The sequence below is a fragment of the Mirounga leonina genome, unplaced genomic scaffold (assembly GCF_011800145.1).
Source record: "Mirounga leonina isolate KUSES-001 unplaced genomic scaffold, KU_Mleo_1.0 Mir_173, whole genome shotgun sequence".
Taxonomy (NCBI): Eukaryota; Metazoa; Chordata; class Mammalia; order Carnivora; family Phocidae; genus Mirounga; species Mirounga leonina.
The window spans coordinates 93,142,846-93,163,902 of NW_023270447.1; the positions used below are offsets into that span (position 1 = coordinate 93,142,846).

The 21,057-nt window shown below is 57.0% G+C and overlaps 1 protein-coding gene across 1 annotated transcript; it reads right to left on the reverse strand.

The window, feature by feature from the left end:
• Positions 1-3,445: 3,445 nt before the first annotated feature.
• On the reverse strand, positions 3,446-12,609 carry GABRD (gamma-aminobutyric acid type A receptor subunit delta). The gene is made up of 9 exons (XM_035020266.1): positions 12,542-12,609; positions 7,861-7,973; positions 7,504-7,571; positions 7,201-7,421; positions 6,041-6,123; positions 5,353-5,490; positions 4,514-4,669; positions 4,064-4,275; positions 3,446-3,745 (listed from the first exon to the last, which is right to left on the reverse strand). Exons 1-9 carry the CDS (start codon positions 12,607-12,609, stop codon positions 3,446-3,448), a joined length of 1,359 nt encoding a protein of 452 aa, XP_034876157.1.
• Positions 12,610-21,057: the final 8,448 nt, after the last annotated feature.

Here is a 21,057-nt window from a genome sequence, read left to right on the forward strand (position 1 = left end):
GGGATGCTTGCATTTCAGTTTTGCAGGATTCACCTCTCGGGCCTTCCACACCCGTGGCACAGAGTCGGTCACCGCAGCAACACGCGGTTCGGCTAGGGCCAGGCGGTCGAGGCTTGGCCCTCGGGACCAGGCTGTGGGTCACTGCAGCAGGCGGCTACCGAAGCAAGCAGAGGTGCTGGGCAGGGACAGATGGGGGCGGTGGGGGGACAGCATGACTCTCAGGAGCACCTGCAGCCACGGGGACGGACTGTGGCCTCTCGTGCCCACGGGTTGTCTTTGTTGGTGGCGCCGTGACAGCCACCACCTTGAGGAACCAGCGATGTCCTGAGCGGATGTGAGCACTGCAGGGATGACTCCCATGCTGCAGCCCCTGCACCGACCTGCCGCCAGCAGCAGCCCCTCTAGAACTTTCCACGGGGCCGCAGGGCTGCCCTGAGCTTGCAGGCAGGTGGCCCTGGGGTGGCAGTGGGTGACAAATGCCCCAGCCCCTCATTCTTCAAAAGGACAATTCAGAGGTGCATTCCACATGTTGGGCAGAGGCTCCGCAGTGGGATTGGGACCCAAGTGCCCCAGGTTGTAAAGCACCTTGTCAGCTTTTCCTCTTCCTCCACTCCTGCCTCTGGGATATCACCCTCTATACTGGGTTAAACAGTGTCCCCCCCAGATTCATGCCTACCCAGTCCTTATTTGGAAATAAGGTCTTTGACCCTCCAGACTTGGGGAGGAGCTGTCCCAGCTCTCAGGGAGGCATCTCACAGTCTGCATTGGCCACGTACATTTCAGCCCCTGCCAGAGACAACAGACCAGGAAGCCACCAGCCCCCCAAAACTGTCCCTGCTGCAATGAGGCACATCCGGAGGCAGGCCCCCCCAGCCCCCCCCCCCACACACCCGGCCCAGATGCCTCTGACACAGGAACTGCTGACATCTCCCTCCCAAGCTGGCCCCTCTCAGCTGCAAACCTGATCCGCCCCGGCCTTCAATCTGCCCATCTCATCACCACCGGAATAGAACTCAGCGTTTAAAAAGCACCAGCCCTTCCCGTCCCTTTTTCCTGGCCCTGTAAATATGTGGGCAGAAATAGCAGCCTGCAGGCTGGAGGGAGTGATTGCTGGTTGCGGAACCAGGCGAAGGCTCCTGCCCGGGTGGGCCTCGCCGCGTGGGTGCCCCAGGCAGTCACAAAGGCCGGCTTTAAATAGCTCCTTGTGGGTTATGTGCAGCAGAAAGAGGGCAGTCGGCAAACTGCAGGGAAGTGGGGACAGGCGGGCATGGGTGGGGCAAGGTCCTGCACCCAGGTGAGCTCAGCGGCTCTACGAACCTTGAACTTACTTGCACATTGCCTGGAGCCCCAGGGATGGAGCTGACCCCTGGCCTTCCTCGGTGCAACACAGGACTTGGGACAGGACCCTGGCTGCCTCCAGGGTTGGGGAGGGCGGGCAGCCTTGAGCCCAGCCCGGTAGCTTCAGTGCACCATCTGGGGCTGGGACACCAGACCCCAGGCAGTTCTCCAAGTTCCAGGGAGGAGGGGGCAGTGACCCTGCATGGGATCATGTAGACAAGAAGGTGCCAAGGGGGCACGGGAGAAAGGGGCCACTGCCCTTGGGCGTCGCTGTCCTTGTTTATGGAGTTGGCCAGGCTTGGCTGCCCCCAACACCCCCTGCTGTCCTGAAGTGGCCCGGATCCCCAGCTGACCCAGATCCAAGCTCAGCTGCTCATCAGCCACCTGCTCTCCACTGGCCCCCAGGCCCACTCCATTTGCAGCTTCTGGTCACATTGGATCCTGAAGGTCTTGCTCCTTGGCCCAGCCCACTGGGATGACTGCCAAGCTCTGCAGCCCAGTCCTTGAGAGCAGGGGACAAAGTGGCAGCCTTGCACCAGGAGGGGTCTTTAGGAGGTGAGGGGCCTTGGAGCTAGAGGAGTTGCTGGAGCTGGAGCTGTAGGTGAAGGTAGAGGTGGAGCTGGAGGTGGAGCTGGAGGGGGAGGGGAAGTTGGGGGAGGAGGAGGGGGAGGAGGAGTTGGAGGGGATCTGGAGGGGGAGGGGAGGGGAGGGGGGGGGAGGGGAGGGGGAGGGGGGTGGAGGGGGAGGGGTGATAAGCCTGGGCTGTGGTTTGCGCAGAAGGGCCAGTGCCCTCCTTTGCCCTTGAGGTGGCCGAGTCTTCTGGGAAGCAGCTCCCCTGCAGGGCTGTGCTGGACACTCGATGGTCACTCTGCCAGCTAAGCCCTTTGGGAGTAAGGATCCTCTAGCCTCCTGTCCCCACGGCCTCGAGACACTGCAGACCCCTGGGCAGGTTGTGTTGCTGGAGGCAGAAGGCAGGGCCACCTGATTCACAGAGTCTGATTCATGCAAAGTCACCATCATGCTCCCCTTGAGGTGGCTTGTGGGGGGGGGGCACCAGGAGGGGCACCACGGGGCCAGCTGGGCAGTTGCCTGGCTGCCACCTTGACCACAACACGGCATGCCCATGGCTGACCTTGGCCACGGGAGCCGGCTGTCCGGAGTCTGCAGCGACCACAGCTTCTCTCACTGCCGGCTCCGGTTGCCTCTGAGTGTGATGACTTGCTCTGCTTTGGTGCCGTGGAAAATCCGGACCCCCTTATTCAGATCTCCGGTGACCAACAACCCCCGTCACCCTGCTGCAGCCTTGTCACCCCACGTCCGTGGTGGCTGCAGAGATGGGAAGGGGCTGAGTGGTATTTGTGGGGACTCAGTGGCCTCCCTTTGCCCATCACCACATCCGAGAAGACAGCATTGTGGCCCCCTGGCCGTGGGACCAAGAGACCAAGGTGGGATGTGACTCCTCGAGCTCCAGGTCCCTGCACCTCCACCCTCCCACCGATGCCCAAGGACGTGGCCACACGGCTCGCCGGTGAGACAGCTCCAAACCCCTCTGTCCTGAGCCCAGGGAGCGCACAGCTCGAGGACAACTCTCTAGTCAGCAAGGTTGCAGCCGCAGCTCAGCCTCAGAGACAGAGAACACAGCCAGCAGCCGAAGGCTTTGTTTTATTTCATGCTGGGACCCACGGCCCATGGATGCCGTTCTCCACCATCTCACCAAGAAGGTAGCACGGCCCACGCCCGGCCTCCCACGACCTGGTCCCAAGCCCACAGAGTACATGCCTCGAGTCAGGATTGTTTTCTGAATTGAATGCAGAGTTCCTCAAGGGCCCTGAGCCCGCCTGGCTCAGCCTCGGGTCAGGCTGGCTCTGCCGCCCAGGAGGAGCCGGGCCAGGGGTCTGCAGGAGAGGTGCACGGGAGAGCCCCAGGGTGGTCTTCCAGGTGATGGTGGGGACAGAGCCTGGGGTACTTAGGGAGGCCAGCGTTTTCCTCTTGTTTTATGCGGCCTGTTGTCGGGCCCCCTTCGAAACAGGCAGAGCAGGCACATCAACCCAAGAGCCTCTCTCCCAGGGGCTGGGGGCTCCGGGACAGGCGAAGCCCCACCTCCACCTCACATGGCGTAGGCCGCCCAGTAGAGGACGTTGACGGCCACGAAGGCCGCAGGGAACACCACGCGGGCATACATGTCGACGGTGTCTGCGTCAATGGGCTTGAAAAGCGCACGGAGGCCTCCTTGGCCCCCCGCGCGGGCCCCCCCCCGCTTCCTGGCCTCTCCCATCTCCATGTCCACACACCTATAGGAGCCCATGAGGTTCCCAGGCCTGCGGCAGTGCCGGCGGGACACGGCCAGCTCCTGGGTGGCACCAGCAGCCGACAGGGAGAAGAGCACGATGGCATTCTTCACATCCATCTGCACGGTGGGGGGGGGGGAGTAGGAGACACGGCTGAGCCGAGGGCAGGCTCCCCCCACCTCAGGACCCCCAACCTGGGCCCGCGTCCAGCAGCAGGACGGGCCAGAGTCTGGGCCTGCTCTTATGCACGGGGGGCTGCAGGTGACCTCCCCAGAGCAGTGGGCAGAGGGTCCTGCATGGGTCCCAGGAAAAGTGGCCCCAGCACTGTTGCCCCTCTGTGTTGGGGGTGGAGGGAGTGGGGCTTGGGGGCACCAGGAGGGGGTAGGGGGGGCTGTCCTTGATCCTGAACACCAGAGAGCCGGCAGGCTCAGCCTCACCTCTGCTTTCTGCTCCTTGACCTTGACCTTGGCCTTCTGCTTCTTCCGGTAGTCAGCATTGAAGTGGGCGAAGGCATACTCCACCAACGCGGCAAACACAAAGACGTAGCAGATCCAGAAGTACACATCCAGCGCCTTGATGGCCGAGGCCCGTGGGAGCGACGAGCGGGCGCTGACCATCAGCGTGGTCATGGTCAGCACCGTGGTAATACCTGCTGGGAAGGGGCGGTGACATTGCTGGGGCCCTGTCATCTCCCGCACCCCTACCCCTGGCCCAGGGGCAGGTCAGGCTCCTCTGGCCTGGCCCGGCCCGGCTGGCCACTGACCCAGGACAGCTGGGAGCAAGGGGCTGAGGGGCAAGACCCGAGCTTGTGGCTAGCAGGGTTGGGTCCTACTTCTGGGCTCCCGCCCTTCCGCCAGCTCCTCCGAGGAGCGGTCAGGGCCCCGTACCTAGAGACACCCTGGCCGGCACTGCTGCCTGGCTGATCCAGAAGGAGACCCAGGACATGGCGACCAGGAGGATGGAGGGCATGTAGGACTGGATGATGTAGACGCCCCGGTTCCTCCGCAGGTGGAAATGCAGGCTGAGCCGAGGGAACTGACCGGCTGCCGGGGAAACGCTCCCGGTTGGGACCTGACCCCCACATGCGGTGGCACTCGGGTGGAGTGGAAGGCGTGGCAGGCACTGGGGGCCACTGCGAACCCCAGAGCCCTGCCTTCATCACCTCCCCCACACACCCTGATGGGCCAGGGGTCTCCCCTGCCCTGGGCCTTGTCCCAGGAGAGAGGCTGGCTCTCTGCAGGGCCACCCAGAGGAAGGAGAGGGGACAGGTTCCAGTGCTGCACTGGGCCAGGGGACTCTCCCCGCCGTGTGGCCGGCTCACCTCTCCTGGCCCTCCTCGGTGCACAGTCAAGCTAAAGGAAAGAGCCAGGGGGGCTCGCTGGTACCAGTGACCACACGGTAGGAGCTGGGAAGGGGCAGGAGTGGGCAGGAGACAAGGCAGCCCCAGGAGGCGTGGCCCCTGACGCCCTCGCCCCTCGTGTTCCCCAAACCCCAAGCGCTGCTGGCCTCCGGGAAGCAGCAAAGGACAGAGCAATGAGGCAGAGAAAGCCTGACCCACGTCCGCACTGTGGCATCCTGAGTCCCTGGGTCCGGTGCAGCCTGTGCCCATCCGTGGCTTTCCAGCTGCCTCCTCAGGGGGTCCTCAGAGTCGACTAACAGCTTAGTTAAAAGTGCCAGAAAACCACAAGCCAGGCTCATAGGAAGAGGCCGCGAGAAGCTGCGTTACCAGATTTGAAGTTCATCAGCTCTGTGGCGAAGTGGTAGCTGGTGATGGTGAACTGAGCCAGCTGCAGCTTGTTCAGCCCGTGGATCTGCTCCTGGTTCTCAGACCAGTAGTAAACGATGTCCTCAGATGAGTAGCCATCTGCAGGAGAGCCCCAGGTGGGCAGCAGAGCCTGGTGTCCCCCAGCCCCTGGAAGCCCCCAGCAGGAGCACCCCGTCCACATGGGGAGCCTGATACGGCAGAGACAGGGGACAGCACGGGAAGACCTAGCCAGGAGCAAGAAGGCCTGCGGCCATGCCCAGCACCCCAGGCAGGAGGACAGGGCCAGAAGAGCTAGACAAAGGGCAGGTCACCATCTGCAGGTGACCCACGGGGGCTATCACACTGGCCGAATGACACAAATACGTGCCTCGTCTGGGCTCCACACCCATCTGTCCCAGGCAAGGCACTGACCCCTGGGAAGAGGGCCGGGCTGGTCAGGGCTTCCAGCTCTCTCTTCCTTCTCTTCAGCCCAGGCCTCTGACTGCACGGGGCCCGTCCCAGTTGCTTCCCGGTCCCCGAGCCAGGCCAGCTGCAAAGCTCCCCGACAGTGTGAGTCCCCTGTGTTCCCCCCGCAGAGCCACCGGAGACGCGAGCACCGCCTGCCCCGAGCGGAGCGCCACCCTGTCCCGGCCCCCAGAAGGGCACTCACAACTCTCCAGATGCAGCATACACTCCTGCTCGTCCATGGGGTACTTGGCCAGGTCCATGTCACAGGCCACCGTGGAGGTGATTCTGCCCAGACAACATGCTGGTGAGGTCTCCGGGAGTGAGGCCGGCGCCCAAGATGCTGTGGTCCTCCTGCCCCACAGGCACAGACGCCCCAGCCCCCCACCCAGAGGGGCCACCTCCAGCGAGGGCGGCCCAGCGGCCTCTCGGGCTCTGTCGGCAAGGTGCTGGCATCGGGGGGAGAACGGAAAGCTACGGTCCGTGGAGAGTTGTGGGTCTCTCTTCAGGAATCACAGCTGGGCTTCGTTCACTTTCCTCGTCCTTCAAAACGCTTGACTGTGTGGCTACGTTGGGGGCTTAGAAGGGAGGTGCCAGCTGAGCACCTGACCTGCGCTAAAGGACGGCCTCTGGGCAGCCCCACTGACCGGGCCGTGTGGGAGAAGGCCCGGGCTGCCAAATGTTCTGACTTTCCAGAAGAATGTAGATTCTTACATAAATCTCCCGGTTTTTAAAATGTTGGCAGCTATGCTGTTTTCAAAAGGCACACGTCAGAAGCTCATGTTCAAACAAATGCGTGTACATGTACGTTCACGGCAGCACAACCCACGACGGCCGGCACGTGGCAGCCGCCCAGAGCTCGTGAGTGCATGAGGGGGCACCAGGCCACGGAATGCCACTCAGCCACAGAAGGGACAAAATCCTGACAAACCTCACAACAGGGGTAACCCCAGAAACACCGCTCAAGGAAGGAAGGCAGACACGAACGGACATGAAATGTGCAGAAGGGGCAGAAAGCGAGTCGGGGCACGCGGGGGGAGGGGGGAGTGAGTGCTCATGCACCCGGGGTCTCCTTTTCGGGGAATGAGCCGTTCTGGAATCAGATAGAGGTGATGTTTGCACAACACTGCAAATCTACTAAATGCCACTGAATCATTCGCGTTGAAATGGTGAATTTTATGTTATGTGAATTTCACCCCCGCATAAGAAACAGGAAGGCACCGCATCGGCCGAAAAGCTGCACCTGCGGGCTTCCAGCGGCCACCTGCGCAGCGGCTGTGTGTGAAGCGGTGCTGGAGGCCGGGGGCCGCCAACGGCCCGCCAGCCCCCAGCAGAGCCTCCTGGCGAGGCTGGTCCCGGGCTCACCGGATGCTGTACAGGATCACCCCGTCGGGCTGTAGCCGGATGAGCTTGTTCTCCACAGTCACGTCGTGGAACCAGGCGGACTTGGCGTTCACAATGAAGGTGTCCGGGAGCCACAGCTTGTCCACGAAGCGGCTGTCCAGGCCCAGAGTCTCATTGGTGTGGTTGTAGGCCAGCCTGCTGTCCGTCCAGCTCTGGTGCAGGAACACGGTCATGGTGTACTCCTGTGGGGCCAGGGCCGGCCGTCAGCCCTGCTCCTGCCCTGGGGGCCGGGCAGGGGTGCAGCGGAGGCTGGCCGGCACCTACCATGTTCACCTCCGAGATGTGGTCGATGCTGGCTACCTCGATGGCAAGGGCCACGTTCACCGGGGGCCCTGCAAGGGAGGCGCTGAGGCCAGGCTCTCCACCCAGCGAAAGCCCAGCCAGGCAGGACTCGGCTCAGCCAGGGTCTTGCAGGGAGGACCGTGGCGGTGAGCGTCTGCAATGAGATGCTGAGAAGATCCATCTTCCTAGCTGTCTCCCTGAGGGGGCTAGCTGTCGAAGCCTGACTCACCCCTTGGGGACTGCAGATGCACCCCTCAGGGGAGCCATCCCAGAGCCAGCAAGGCTCACACACCCAGTGGGATGCAGGGGTCCACCCGTGCCCCCACCGGCCGCCCTCACCTCCAATGCCAGGCCGGAAGTTGCGAGCATAGCCCTCCATCAAGCCATCCAGGTTGGGAAGCCAGGATATCTCCAGGTTGGAGCCGACATAGTCCCCAATATCGTTCATTGCTCTGGAAACAAAGTTCCCACTGGTCACAGTCTGGGTGCCAGGGATGGAGCCTAGGTCCCCTGCTGGGCCTGAGCCACTGTGAGAGCCCCTCCAGGCTAGACCTGGCCAATCCCAGTAACTCCTGCCAAAACCAGGGAGCCCCAGGGAGGAGCAGGGCCCAGGACTCTTCCGCCTCACCCACCAGCCTCTCTGCCCAACTACCTCCGGCCCACCTGGCCTTGAGCGAGCCTGCTGCGTCAGGCAGAGTCCCCACCCCTGGAGACTCTCGATGAATAACCTCGGAGGACTCTGACAAGGGCACATGGCCTCCCTTTCAGCCTCTGAGGGTAAAGTGTCCTGCAGGAGGTGACTTGAGAGAAGAGATAAGTGACCAGGAAGCTGAGGGCCGGGGAGGGGGGGATGGGTGAGGGCAAGGTGCCCTGACCCAGGGCAAGGTGAAGGGCCCATGGGGACACTGTAGCCGACCTCCTGCTCTCTGTCCCTTTCCAGGCAGGCCCAGTCCTGGCCCCAGAGATCCCCAAATTGTCCTGTGCTTCTGAGGCTTAGCCTGACCCCAGAGCAGCGGGGGCCCATGCCAAGGGTTGCAAGCGAGTCCCATTGGCAGCCTGTGCGGGTCGTGTTTGTCCCTGGCAGAGCCTCATCGTATGGGTACGGCCGGTACACACCAGACTGCCAAAGGCTGCCCACCCCTGCTTGTGCTTACCTGTCCTGGGGTAAACAGCATTGCCCAAAACTCATGTCCACCCAGAACCTCAGAAATTGGGCTGTAATTAGTTAAGATGATATCGTGCTTGATTAGGGTGGCCCTAAACCCAATGAGTGGTGTCCTTATAAGAAGAGAAAGCAGACACACAGGGAGAAGGCCGTGTTACAACAGAGGCAGAGATCGGAGAGATGCAGCCACAAGGCAAGGGATGCCACGGACCCTAGCAGCGCCCGAAGCTGCAGAGAACCACAGGAATGATCCTCCCTCAGAACCCTCCAGAAGGAGTCAGCCCTGTCCTCAGACTTGATCTCGGGCTTCCGGCCTCCAGAGCTGGGAAAGAATAAATGTCTTTGGTCTTAAGCCCCCCAGTTTGAGGTCACCTGTTAGAACAGCCCCAGGAAACGCACACACCCCGCCCTCCAGCCAGAGGGCAGGGCCCGTCCACAGTCGGGCAGGAAGGGAGGAGGGCATTCAGAAGGGCGTTCAAGAACAGCACCCTTGTGTTACTCTGTAATAACGCTGAACACCAGGAGAGCTTGCCTGGGACAACCCCTCTTCTGTTTCATATACGGACCCTTTGAAGAAGGTCGAATTTGAACCAAGAGCTCCTTAGCGAAGGAAACTCACAAACACTGACCTATCCCGAAGGACCGCCTTGGTCCCTCTAGGCAATGACCTGGTCTAGGGCGGGGGTAAGGCAGGTGATTTGGTAACTAAGTATGAGAAGGACTTGAACGAAGTCCTGGCCCCAAGTAAAGCCCAATTAAAAACACAAATGGAGGTCACCCTGAAGATCGGATGGAAAGGGACTGGTATTAGGTTTTATTTTTGGACTGGCCCGGCTGCCATCTTGCTGCAGCGGCTAGCCTGCCCGCAACAAGGCTGTCAGGAGACACCATCCAAGCCTGGCCTCAGGGTGGTGGCCCAGGCAGGCGCACCTTTCCTCGGCTGGGTCCCATGCGCACTCACAGGCACGAAGTCAAGACGGTGGGGAAGCCCCTGGTCATGAAGCTCGCCTTGAACTGGAAGGATGCCAGTGGACTTCTCAGCCTTTGCCAACCCTAAGGGGGCGCGGAGGGGACAGGCTCCCGGCCCCATCTCACTTCTCACCTAGGACAGGGGCTGCTTGTTTTTCCAGCTGTGAAGAGATGTCAAGGGCCATCCAAGGAGATGCCCCGCATGCTAGCCTGGGTCGTGGAGGGCCTTGCTTTCCCCCCATGGTTCAGGTGGGCAGCTAAAGGGGGGAAAGGGGATCCACATTCCATGTGGGGGTTGCTCAGCAAGGGGTAAGCTTGTGGGGACTCTGACCAGCACCTTGGGAGAGAGGTTCTGCTTCATCTGATGGCCTTGGGCCCAACGATGGCCTAGGGCAGGGGCTCCTGTTGTGTAGACAGACAGAGCAGCTCGGAGACACATGCCCAGACTCCTGGGATGAAGCAGGCACCATGAAAACACTTGTGGCTAGCACCTAGCTGTCGGGCACCACTGGGCCTCCCTCCCTCGACTGACCCCTTGAGCAACAAGCCCACCCTGTCACTTGTCTGTGCCCCTGGACAGAAAGGAAAGGTGGGTGTCGCTGAGCAAGGTGGCGGGGTCCTCTTCCCTCCGAGGATCCTTCCACCGTGCACACGCAAGCCCACAGTCCCCGACAGCGGCACTGGCACCTCGGTTACCAGGGGGAAGAGGAACACGGCGAAGGTCCCACGGTGAGCCGGCAAGGCGGGAGCTACAGACAGAGCTTCCCCAGGGAGGTGGAGGTGCCAGCAACCCAGAGGGGGCCAGCCAAGGGGGCTGCGGCCGGCAAGCTCAGGCACCCACTGCACGAGTGGGTCTTCGGGCTCGGGGAAGGCACAGCTTCGGCCCCACCCGCCGACGCAGCACAGCACTTTCCTCCTTCTCCCACCAACGCCTTCCTACCAGCGAGCCCAGGATCTGACCTGAGCAGCGGCGGCCAGAGCCGGCACCTCCTGTCCTCCCACACCACTCCAGGGGTGAGGACCAGGACCGAGGGAAGGGAGGGTGCTGTCCCCCTGGCTTCTAGCGTGGAGGGAAACAGAAGCTGGTGGGAGAGGAGGCCCCAGACTGACAGCACGGCGCTGTCTGAAGGTTGCCCACCAAGGCCCACAAAGCCCAGAGGCTTTCCTCCCAGCCGGGGCCGCAGCCTGCCAGCCTCCCTGCACGGGCAAACAGACACATCCATTACCCAAACCCCAAGCCAGATGTGGGTCAGAGTGCAGAATGTTTCTGCTTTTAGAAAGGCAATATAATGCACATATGGACTTGGGGTGCGGGGGGGTGTCTGGAGAATTTCCCAGCAGGAAAGTTTAAGTAGGCCCCAAAAGTAGGATGAATGAGACTCATGTAAGAGCAGAACAGGCTTTGCCACCAAATGAGCTTTGGTGTCAAACTTGAGCTAAGACTTTGGGGTTCAGAGCAGCTGGGACTTAAGAATCACAGCTACATGGCTGTGCTGGGCCCACAGCTGATCCCAGGCCTCTAGCACATACGTCCATGGCCACGCCTCAGTGCTTTGCCCTTCCTGTTACCTTGAAGTAAGAAGAGGGAAAGGGGTCATGGAGCTCGATAAAAGAACAAAGCCCTCCCGAGCACAGGGGTCGCATCAACGCTGCTTGTGGTCTTGGGCACAATGGCCACACTGTGGCCAGACCCAGAGCTTCCTGGTTCTGCCCCCCAACCACCACCAAGGAAAGTCTGACCACATCTCCCCCACCTCCCTGATATGTGCTGCCTGAGTGCCTACAGCCCAAACACAGGCTGATGTTCAACATTTTCCAGTTTCCAAGGGTCCAGAAGTCTGGAATGCTGGGGGGCGGGGAAGGGAGGCTGTCCTTGTTCTGGTTTTCTGCAGCCCTTGTACCAAGATGATCTTCAAAAAGGTCCTTCACATCTCCCGTGGAAGGTGGCCAGGATAAGTGCATGGGATGCCGGGCTACCTGGAGCCCATTTCCAGTCCCCAGAGAAGAGACAAGCCAGCAGGGACCCTACTGGTCCCTGAAGCCAAAGGGAGGAAGCCACAGCCCAGGGGGACCCTTCTTCTTAACCTCTTCCTTCCTCCCCTCCCCCAACAGTTAGAAATCCTGAGTTGTCGTTGCAGTCCCCCACCCCCTCACTTCCTCACCTCCCACAACTACTCGCCCCCCACCCCCCACCAGAGGCAGCAGGCTCCTTCCCACCTGCATACTCTGGAGTTCAGTGGATTCCATTTGAAACGGCCCCTGAAAGGAGATTCCACAGCGTCCTGGGCCCCAACTTTCTGACGACCACACACAACCCTTATCTTGTCCACCCCAGCCCTGCTAGCTGCGGCGGAAGCTCGTCTGTGTAGCTCTGCTCCCTTGGGAAAAGGAGCAGCCTCCTCCCCCGTGTCCTCAGGATCGCTCCTTCCTGCCTGCCTGCCGCTCGTGCCGAGCTGAGCGCTCAGCCCGCGCCTGGAAGGGCACCAGGCAGCCAGGGACCGGCCAAGTGCCTCCGGGGCCGAGGACCCCAGCGAGCCCCGGGAACCCGGGAGAATTGGGAGCGTCTCCCAGGCCCTCGTCCAGCCGAGCGGCGCCGGTTCAGCACCGGGACGGCGGACAGCACCCGGGGCCGCAGGAGCTGGGGTGGCCGCGGCCCGCGCCCCAAGGGCAGCAGTGCGGTGAGTCTGGAGAGAAGCGCCCGCGGGGGAGACGGGGTGGGGGGGAGTCCTAGCGGGAAGATGGGGGTGGACGGGGGGATGAAGACGGGAGTCGGCGGGAGAGATGAAGACGGGGGATGGCGCAGACAGCGGTGGGGGTGGGGATGAGGAGCGAGGGTGCTCCCCACCGAGGGCGACCCTGGGCGCACGCGGACGCCGGCTCGCTTACCTGGTGCCGCGGTGCTGCTGCGCGCAGAGAAGCAGGAGCGGGGGCAGCAGCCCGGCCAGCGAGTCCATGGCCTCGGCGCTCGGCGCTGGACCGGGGGCGGCGCCGGGGTCCCGCCGGGCGCGGGCGCTCGAGAAGTTGCTTCTCCGGCGGCCGCGGTAGCGGCACAGGCTGGGCGGGAGCGGGAGGGCGCGCAGCGCGGGCGCGAGGGCGGACGGAGCGCGGAACCCGGAGCCCGCCCCGCCCCGAACCGGGCCGCCCCCCCGCCGCCCCGCCCGTCCGCCCCCACCTGCCGCCGAGCCCCGCCGCACTCCGGAGCCGCGCCGATTCCTCCCCGCCCCTGGACCACGCAGCAGCGCCCCGCCTCCAGCTCCCGCCCCGCCTAGCCGCGCCCCCCTCGGGGGTCCGGCTCTCCCGCACCGCAGCACTGCCGCCTGGGAGGTGACCCAGGCCCACGACCCGCCTGGACGCCGCCTCCCTCTGCCCGGCCGGGCGCCGGCAGACCGACGGGCGCCGCGACCTCGTCCCCGGGGCTGTTTGTGGGGGTCACAGGTCCCGGGCACCTGGTTTAGGCAGTGGAGGAGCGCGGCGCGGGGCGGGGGCTAGCGTTCACCCGCTCCTGGGAGGGAGACCCCCCACCCCCAGCAGCTCCTTCCAAACCCCTCGCACCTACGGCAGAGCAGAGCCAGGGCCTGAGCGATCACCGGGCAGAGCAGCTCTGCCCACACTCGAAAGGCCCGCCTGGGAGAGAGGAGGGCGGTGGGCCTCGGCGCTGCTCCCCCGGCCGCGGTCCTGGTGACGGGATGCAGTGACTTCTCCGTCTGGCCTGATCAGGCTTTGTCACACCTGTCCACACCCCTTTGAAGGGCACTGCGGATGGCTGGGCTGTAACAACGGTGACATCCAAGCTCCGCACCCCCACGAAGATCTAAGGATGTCAAGGCCTTGAGCGTTTTCTATTTTAATTCTTTTCAATATAAAGTTCTGCGCAGTTTCCCTCAAAACACTTTTATCCTTGTTTGGTCTCATTGATTCACTTCTGGACTTGATATCAGCTGACAACAGAAAGTGAATTCTCATGAAAACACCTAAAAATGGACCAGCTTGTTCTGGAGTGGGTTAAGCCCCCTTATAAGACTGCAGACGTTGGCTAGAGCAGGGGCAGCTAGAAAGGGTTTTGCTGCTGGGAATTTCCAACCCAATCTTGAATGCCAAGTATCCAAGGATGGGGCTGGCTCCCAGCTTTCTTTCCTAAAGCCAGGAATGGGTGCTAAGAAAGCCAGGCAGATGTCAGTGTAAATGCCCCCTTTGGAGGGTCCTCCCAGCCCCCTTTAGGTATGGAAGCACTGATCTCAGCATGTTCCCACACTGCATGTATGTGCATGTGCTCTGGACAAGTCTCGGGGCCTCAGGGCCTCTTTCCTGTGGGTCCTTCTGCACACGTTTTTGGAAGAGTGAGGAGTTAATCCTTCAACAAGTGCCCTGAGCCTGTCCCTGCACAGAGTGAGAGCCGTGAGTGTCCACCAGGATTGTTATCATTCCCCGCTAGAACAGGGGTCTTGCCTGCCTGCTTCTTCAGTGTCCCTCATGTCTAAGCCTCTAGCATATAATGGGTGCTTAATAAATATAGGAAAATACACAGGCTCAGAATCTCCAAAAGCCAGCAAAACGAGCATGGTCAGCAGCCCCTTTACTGCTCTGGAGCTTCCGTCTTTCAGTCCCAAGCTGTGATCTCTGTGCTGGTCCAGGCAGCCATGCTGTGCTCACTGTCACTCTCCTTTGAATATTTGAGAAGGTCCAGGTGCTGACAGCCTCTGAGAAATAGCGTTGACCTCGAATCACTTGACTCAATTAGTTCAGGGCAAACCAGACTCTGCTGCTATTTTCTTCACTTGCCTCTTATTACCTGAGGCATAAAATTAACCTTAAACTTTCACTGCAGAAGGATTCTGGACAGGTATCTTAGCCATAGCTCTGGTCATTTGGTGGTACCAACTTGCCTCTTCTTCCTCAAGCCCTGGAGGAAGCACAGTTTCAAAAAACACGAAGAGACAAAGAGGTAAAGAAGTCACCTGCTCAGGGACGCCTGGGTGGCCCGGTGGGTTAAGCATCTGCCTTCGGCTCAGGTCATGATCCCAGGATCCTGGGATCGAGTCCCACATCGGGCTCCCTGCTCAGCAGAGAGCCTGCTTCTCCCTCTCCCTCTGCTTCTCCCCCTCCTTGTTCTCTCTCTCTGTCAAATAAATAAAATCTTTAAAAAAAAAAAAAAAGAAGAAGTCACCTGCTCACACAGCCGACCTGCCATCCACGCACCTGGTGAAGTTTTCTGCCGGGATAACCAGGATGTGCCATGACCTTCAGTCGAGATGCTTTACTTTCCTCCCCAGAATCTGCAAGCTCCATTTCAGATCTATATTGTTCCTAATGGGTTTGTCTGGATCTGAAGAATGGAGTTTTCATTATTCCTTCTTCAAGTTTTTCAAATTAGTTTGTGGCCACTTCTAGACATAACCAGGCAGTGTCCCCTTTTTCATCTTTGGCCCCGTTCAGACAAGCTCCAGCTGCCCCAGAACAGAGAGAGCCAATTCTGGGTGGCCCCAGCAGAGGTCAGGAAACCAGGCCCTTGGTTCTGGGTGGCCGGCCGCCGGCTGAGCTGGAGCGAGCCCCAGGATACAGGAGCATCCGCGCCTGTGAAACGGAACAGGCCCACTTCTCCCCTCCCTTTGAGGATCTGGGAAATGCTCCCCCACTCAGAGGTTTGGGGCAAGCCACCTCCCTTCTCTGGAAAACATTGTAGGTTGTTCCCCATGCTAATCCCACGCCTGTTACTTTTTGAGGGAAGAGGGAGAACCCACCCTTCAGACCAGGGGAATAAGGATGAGAAAGAAACTCAAATTTCGAACTTAAGGCATTTGGTCCCCTTACGACGACTTAACTCGTCCATGGCGTCCCTATTGGCTTATTTGACATGGTGGCTTCTCCGTCAGGCAGGACCCGTGCAGAGTCCTCTGGTTCCAAGCTTGGGGAAGTGACAGCACTGTTTCTCCTGTTTAGTGCAGGGAGGCTTATGCTTTCCCCTGTGGCCCTGAGCAGGACAATCATGCATTTGGCCCTGGAAAGTTTGGAAACTCTGCCCCCTTGGTTAGACCCCGGGAGTCGCCGGCAGCACTTCCCTGGGACCAGGCTCGGCAGCCTGAAGATGCATCTGGAAAAACTAGAAAAGTATGTTCTGCTGGTCTGTTAGAGTCTTGAAATCATCAGCCTGCAGCCTTTTTTGGTATTATTTACCTTTTGGGTAATTGCTTTGCCCGGTGCTCACAGCAAATGGGAAGGGATGGCACCAAGTCCGAGGCTTGGGCGGGGAGCTGGCCCACATCCATCCCAGCAGCAGGATGAGCCCCAGGAGGTAGAGGTGAGTCATAGGGATCTGGGAGGGGAAGCAGCACTAGCTAAATTTAAAATCCCTGCCTGATATATTTGTGAGGTTGCTTTATTATTTTCCTGGGGAGAGAAATGGCAGTGACACGAAAGAATTTTCTTGAGCTTAGGCTGTAATTATTAATGCTGTGATTTTCAGATGGAATCCATTCATTTGAGAAGCAGAGGGGGGGCGCCTGGGTGGCTCAGTCGTTGGGTGTCTGCCTTCGGCTCGGGTCATGATCCCGGGGTCCTGGGATCGAGCCCCGCATCGGGCTCCCTGCTCGGCGGGAAGCCTGCTTCTCCCTCTCCCACTCCCCCTGCTTGTGTTCCCTCTCTCGCTGTCTCTGTCAGGTAAATAAATAAAATCTTTAAAAAAAAAAAAAAAGAGAGAGAGAAGCAGAGGGAACTTGGCAGAAAGGATCAAACGCAAAGCACTTGCAGCGGCCGAGGTTGTCTGTCTACTTAGACGGAGGGCGAGGGCGGGCTCACAGGAAGTGAGGCTTACTGCCACGCTGTTCTCAGGAATCCAGGCCCTGAGAACCGATAAACATCAGACTTGGCCACTCGGAGAGTTGTTTCTACGCGAGTCAAATAGACATTCCAGTACAATTGGTCATGTTTAATGTGGAGAAGCCAGAATTCAATTCTCCTATTTTATGTTTGTTAAGTAGTGATTTGAATTCTTTCACGTGAAAGAAAACAGTAAACACAAATTAACATTCCTGACAAAAAGGCTGTCAGTCAAATGAGGAAAACATTCTACTTTGGATAGAGCTGGGGCTGAATCAACTCTCAGGGAGCCTCTGGGGAAAGGGGGTTCCGCCACCACCCAGCATGAGGCTACTCCCCAAACTCTGTGACAGGAGGACGCCGGGTTCCCTCTTCTCTCCCTGGTCCTCGATGCTGATCCTCTGGGCAGGATGTTGGACAAATAAAAACAGTGACCTTTTTCCTACTTGACATTTGATTACCTTTATTAAACTTGCCCAAGAAAAGCCCCCACACAGATCAATATTCATTTAACAAATATTAATGGATTACTCATCCTACTACATGCCAAGTAATGGTCTAGACATTGGGTGTGAAGAAAATATAAAAGGTACCCATCCCCATTGAGCTCACCTTCTAGAAAGGGGAAGATGGACAATCAGTGAGTAAACGAACCATCATTTCAGATGAAATACAGGCTGTGAAGGAATGTAAGCAAGATAAAAATAATAGAGTAATTGTGCTGGGTGGGGGGAGGTGCTTAGACAGGGTAGTCAGGAAAGACCTTACTATAAGGTAATATTTGAGCTGAAACTTGAATTATATCGTATCCCTCCTGGAGAAAAAGCCAGCCACATCAAGAGCCAGGTAAGTGTTTCAGAGAAAGAACAGAAAGTGCAAAGGTCCTGGGGCACCTGGCTGGCTCAGTCAGAAGAGCATGTGACTCTTGGTCTTCGGGTTGTGAGTTTGAGCCCCACGTTGAGTGTGGAGATTATTTTAAAAAAATTTTAAGGGGCGCCTGGGTGGCTCAGTCGTTAAGCATCTGCCTTCGGCTCAGTTCATGATCCCAGGGTCCTGGTATTGAGCCCTGCATTGGGCTCCCTGCTCCACAGGAAGCCTGCTTCTCCCTCTCCCACTCCCCCTGCTTGTGTTCCCTCTCTTGCTGTCTCTCTCTCTGTCAAATAAATAAATAAAATCTTAAAAAATAAAATAAATTTTTTAAAAATGTTTTTTAAAAGAAAGAAAATGCAAAAGTCTTGAGGCTGGGACGAACCAGCAAGTTCAAAAAGAGGCAAAGCCAGGCCAGTGTGGTCAGGCTGCACTCTCCAGCTCGCTCTGACGTAGGAAGTGAGGGAGGGAAGCAGAGTAAGGCAGGTGGGGTCCGGGTCAGGTCATGAATGGCCTGTTAGGTTGTGGTCTGGATCTAGGTTTTATTTTATTTCACTTTATATCAGCTCTGTTGACATATAATTTATATACAATAAAGTTCACCAATTTTAAGTATACAATCTCATGGGTTTAATGGGTTACAGCCGGTATACACATTTCTACCATCTTTGTGGTCAATCTCCTCCCCAGGCCTGGTCCCTAGGAACCTCAAGCATCTGCATCCTGTCACTTTAGTTTTGCTTTTCTAAACTATAATATAAATGGAATCCCACAGTGTGAAGTTGGTGTGGGCAGCCTTCTACGATGGCTCCCAGTGACCCCTGCCTCCTGGTTTTGGGCATTCCCTGACATGGGACCTGGACCTACTGACTTGTTTCAATGATACCTCAAAAGTGACAAGACATCATATCCAGGGTCAGCTTGTAAAAGACTGTGACTTAGGTCTTGCTGGCACCCACTTGCTCACCTTGACGAGCCAGCTGCCATACTGAGAACTGATGTAGGAAGAGGCTCACCAGGCAAGGAGTTGGGGACTGGCCCTTGGTCCGACAGACAGCAAGGAGCTGACGCCCACCACAGCCAGAGCGAGCTGGAGGGTGCAGCCTGACCCCGCTGAGCCTCAAGATGACTGTGGCCCTGGCCAATATCTTGGCTACGGCTTTGCGAGAGGCGGAGCTGGGGACCTGACCCTGACCCACAAAAGCTGTGAGGTGAGTGTGTTGTTTTGATCTGCTATGTCTCGTAACCATTTGTTACACAGTGATGAATAACTAATACAGTAATCTTGTGTCAGACTCCTTTCACTTAGCATAATACATTTGAGATTCATTCACGTGGTGGCATGGATAGGAAGTTTTTTATTGCTGAGTAGCGTTCCATTGTATGAATATACCCGAGTTGCTCAAACCCGCCTGCTGATGGATGTTTGGGCTGTACCCAATTATTGTCTATTAGGAATCGGGCTGCTTTGAACACTCAAGTACAAGTCTTTGTGTGGACACGGGTTTTCATTTTCCTTGAATAAATACCTAGTTGTAGGATTATGGGATTTTAAGGGGAATGTATGTTTATAGGAAACTACCAATCTGTATCCCAGTGTGGCTGTTCTATTTTGTATTCCCACCAGCGATGAATGAGATTTTAAGTTGCTCTGCCTCCTTATCAACACTTGCTTATAAGTCTTTAATTTTGGCCATTTTTGTAACTATGCATAGACATCTCATGGTGGATTTAATGTGCATTTTCTTTCTTTTTTTTTTTTTTTAAGATCTTATTTATTTATTTGACAGAGAGAGACACAGCGAGAGAGGGAACACAAGCCGGGGGAGTGGGAGAGGGAGAAACAGGCCTCCCGCTGAGCAGGGAGCCCGATGTGGGGCTTGATCCCAGGACCCTGGGATCATGACCTGAGCTGAAGGCAGACGCTTAACGACTGAGCCACCCAGGCGCCCCTAATGTGCATTTTCTTAATGGTTTATGACACTGAGCATCTCTTTATGTGCTTGTTCAAATCTTTTGGCAATATTTTTTTTTAAAGATTCATTTATTTATTTGAGAGAGAGAGCGGGGGCAGGGGCAGAGGGAAAAATCTGAAACAGACTCCTGGCCAAGTGTGGAGCCTGATATGGGGCTTGAACTCATGACCCCGAGATCATGACCCGAGCCGAAACCGACAGTCGGACACTCAACCAACTGAGCCACCCAGGCATCCCTTTTGTCAATATTTTAAAATGAGATTGTTGGCCTTCTTCTGGAGTTGTAAGAGTTCTTTGTGTAGTGTAGATAGAAGTCATTCATTGGATGTATGTTTTGCAAATCCTTTCTCCCAGTCTGGGGCTCGTCTATTCATTTTTCTTCACCGTCAGTCACTCCTCAAGAGCCAAAGTTCTCAATCTTGATGAAATCCATGTTGTCAATTTTCCTTTATGGCTCATGTTCCTCCTGGGTCCCCCTTCCCTGAGAAGTGGCCTGGGAGCACTCTCCAGGCAATAAGCTGGGATCCTCAGAGGGCTCATCTAATTTGTTCCCATCTCTCAGGGATCATTGTCCTTACTTTCCTGGTATCCAATAACCTAACAGTTGGTGTCATTTTGTATATGTGTATTTTGTTCAGTTTTTTAGTTGTTTCAGGCAGGAAAGTACATCTGTCTCTGTTACTCCATCCCAGTCAGAAGCAGAAGCTTGCCGTCATCTAAAAATTTTTTAATAACAACTTTACTGAGATATAATTAACATACCGTAAAATTGCCTTCATTTTCTAAAGCTGTTTTCTCTGAGTACAGAGGTTCATATCATCAGTGGCTTTTGTTTTTCTTTTTTTTCTTTCAGTGTTTTCAAGTTGTTGCTCCATGGTCTCTGGTTTGAACGGTTTCTCTCAAAGAGATTACTGACATTTCTTTGTTGCTCTGTATGAAATGTGTCTTTTCTCTGAGTGTTTCAAAGAGTTTTTCTTTATTTTTCATTCTCACCAATTTGATTATTATGTGCCTTGCTGTGATTTTCCTATATTTGTTCTGCTTGAGGTTTGTTGAGCTTCTTGGATCTGTGGGCTTATCGTTTTCATCAAGCTTGGAAGATTTTCAACCACTTTGGCAGCAAATTTCACATCCTCTGGGGTCCTTGCCAGGGTATTAAATCCATATCCTGAGAGAATGCCCCACGTCAACAAGCTCTCCCTTTTATAGGCTCATGTTTGGCCCCTTGATCATGCACCCTCCAAATCCATTCCACAACCGATACATGCTGCTATTTCTTGCAGCTCCTTTGGCATATAGCCCGTTAGCCTTAAAAATAAAACTTGCAGTTATTTTACCAGCAAAAGATGCGTTTATTTGGGAACAAAGAGAATGGCAACCCACACAAGCAATCCACAGCAGAACCACCAGTAAGTCCAGAGACCAAACGAAAGGAAGGCTTTTTTATAGTGGAAAGGTGGTTTTAAGCAAAAAATCCATTGGAGCAAACCAGGAGTTTGAAGTGTAGTGTCTTCTCGTTGGTTGGACTGTGACAGTCTCTCATTGGCTAAGTTGTGACTGTCTCTCTCATTGGCTAAGTTGAGGCTGTCTCTCATTGGCTGGGCTCTGACAGTCTGGCTGTCTCTCATTGGCTAAGTTGTGGCTGTCTCTCATTGGCTAAGCTGTTATAGTCTCTCATTGGCTAAATTGTGACAGTCTTTCATTGGCTAAGTTGTGGCTGTCTCTCATTGGCTAAGTTGTGACAGT

Coding starts and splice junctions, on each gene's coding strand:
- GABRD (XM_035020266.1), bottom strand. CDS start 12,609: ATGGACTCGCTGGCCGGGCTGCTGCCCCCGCTCCTGCTTCTCTGCGCG. Junction 4,670..5,352: donor GCTGATGAACTTCAAATCTG/GTAACGCAGCTT, acceptor TTTCCCCGGCAG/CCGGTCAGTTCCCTCGGCTC. Junction 3,746..4,063: donor TCAAGGAGCAGAAAGCAGAG/GTGAGGCTGAGC, acceptor CCCACCGTGCAG/ATGGATGTGAAGAATGCCAT.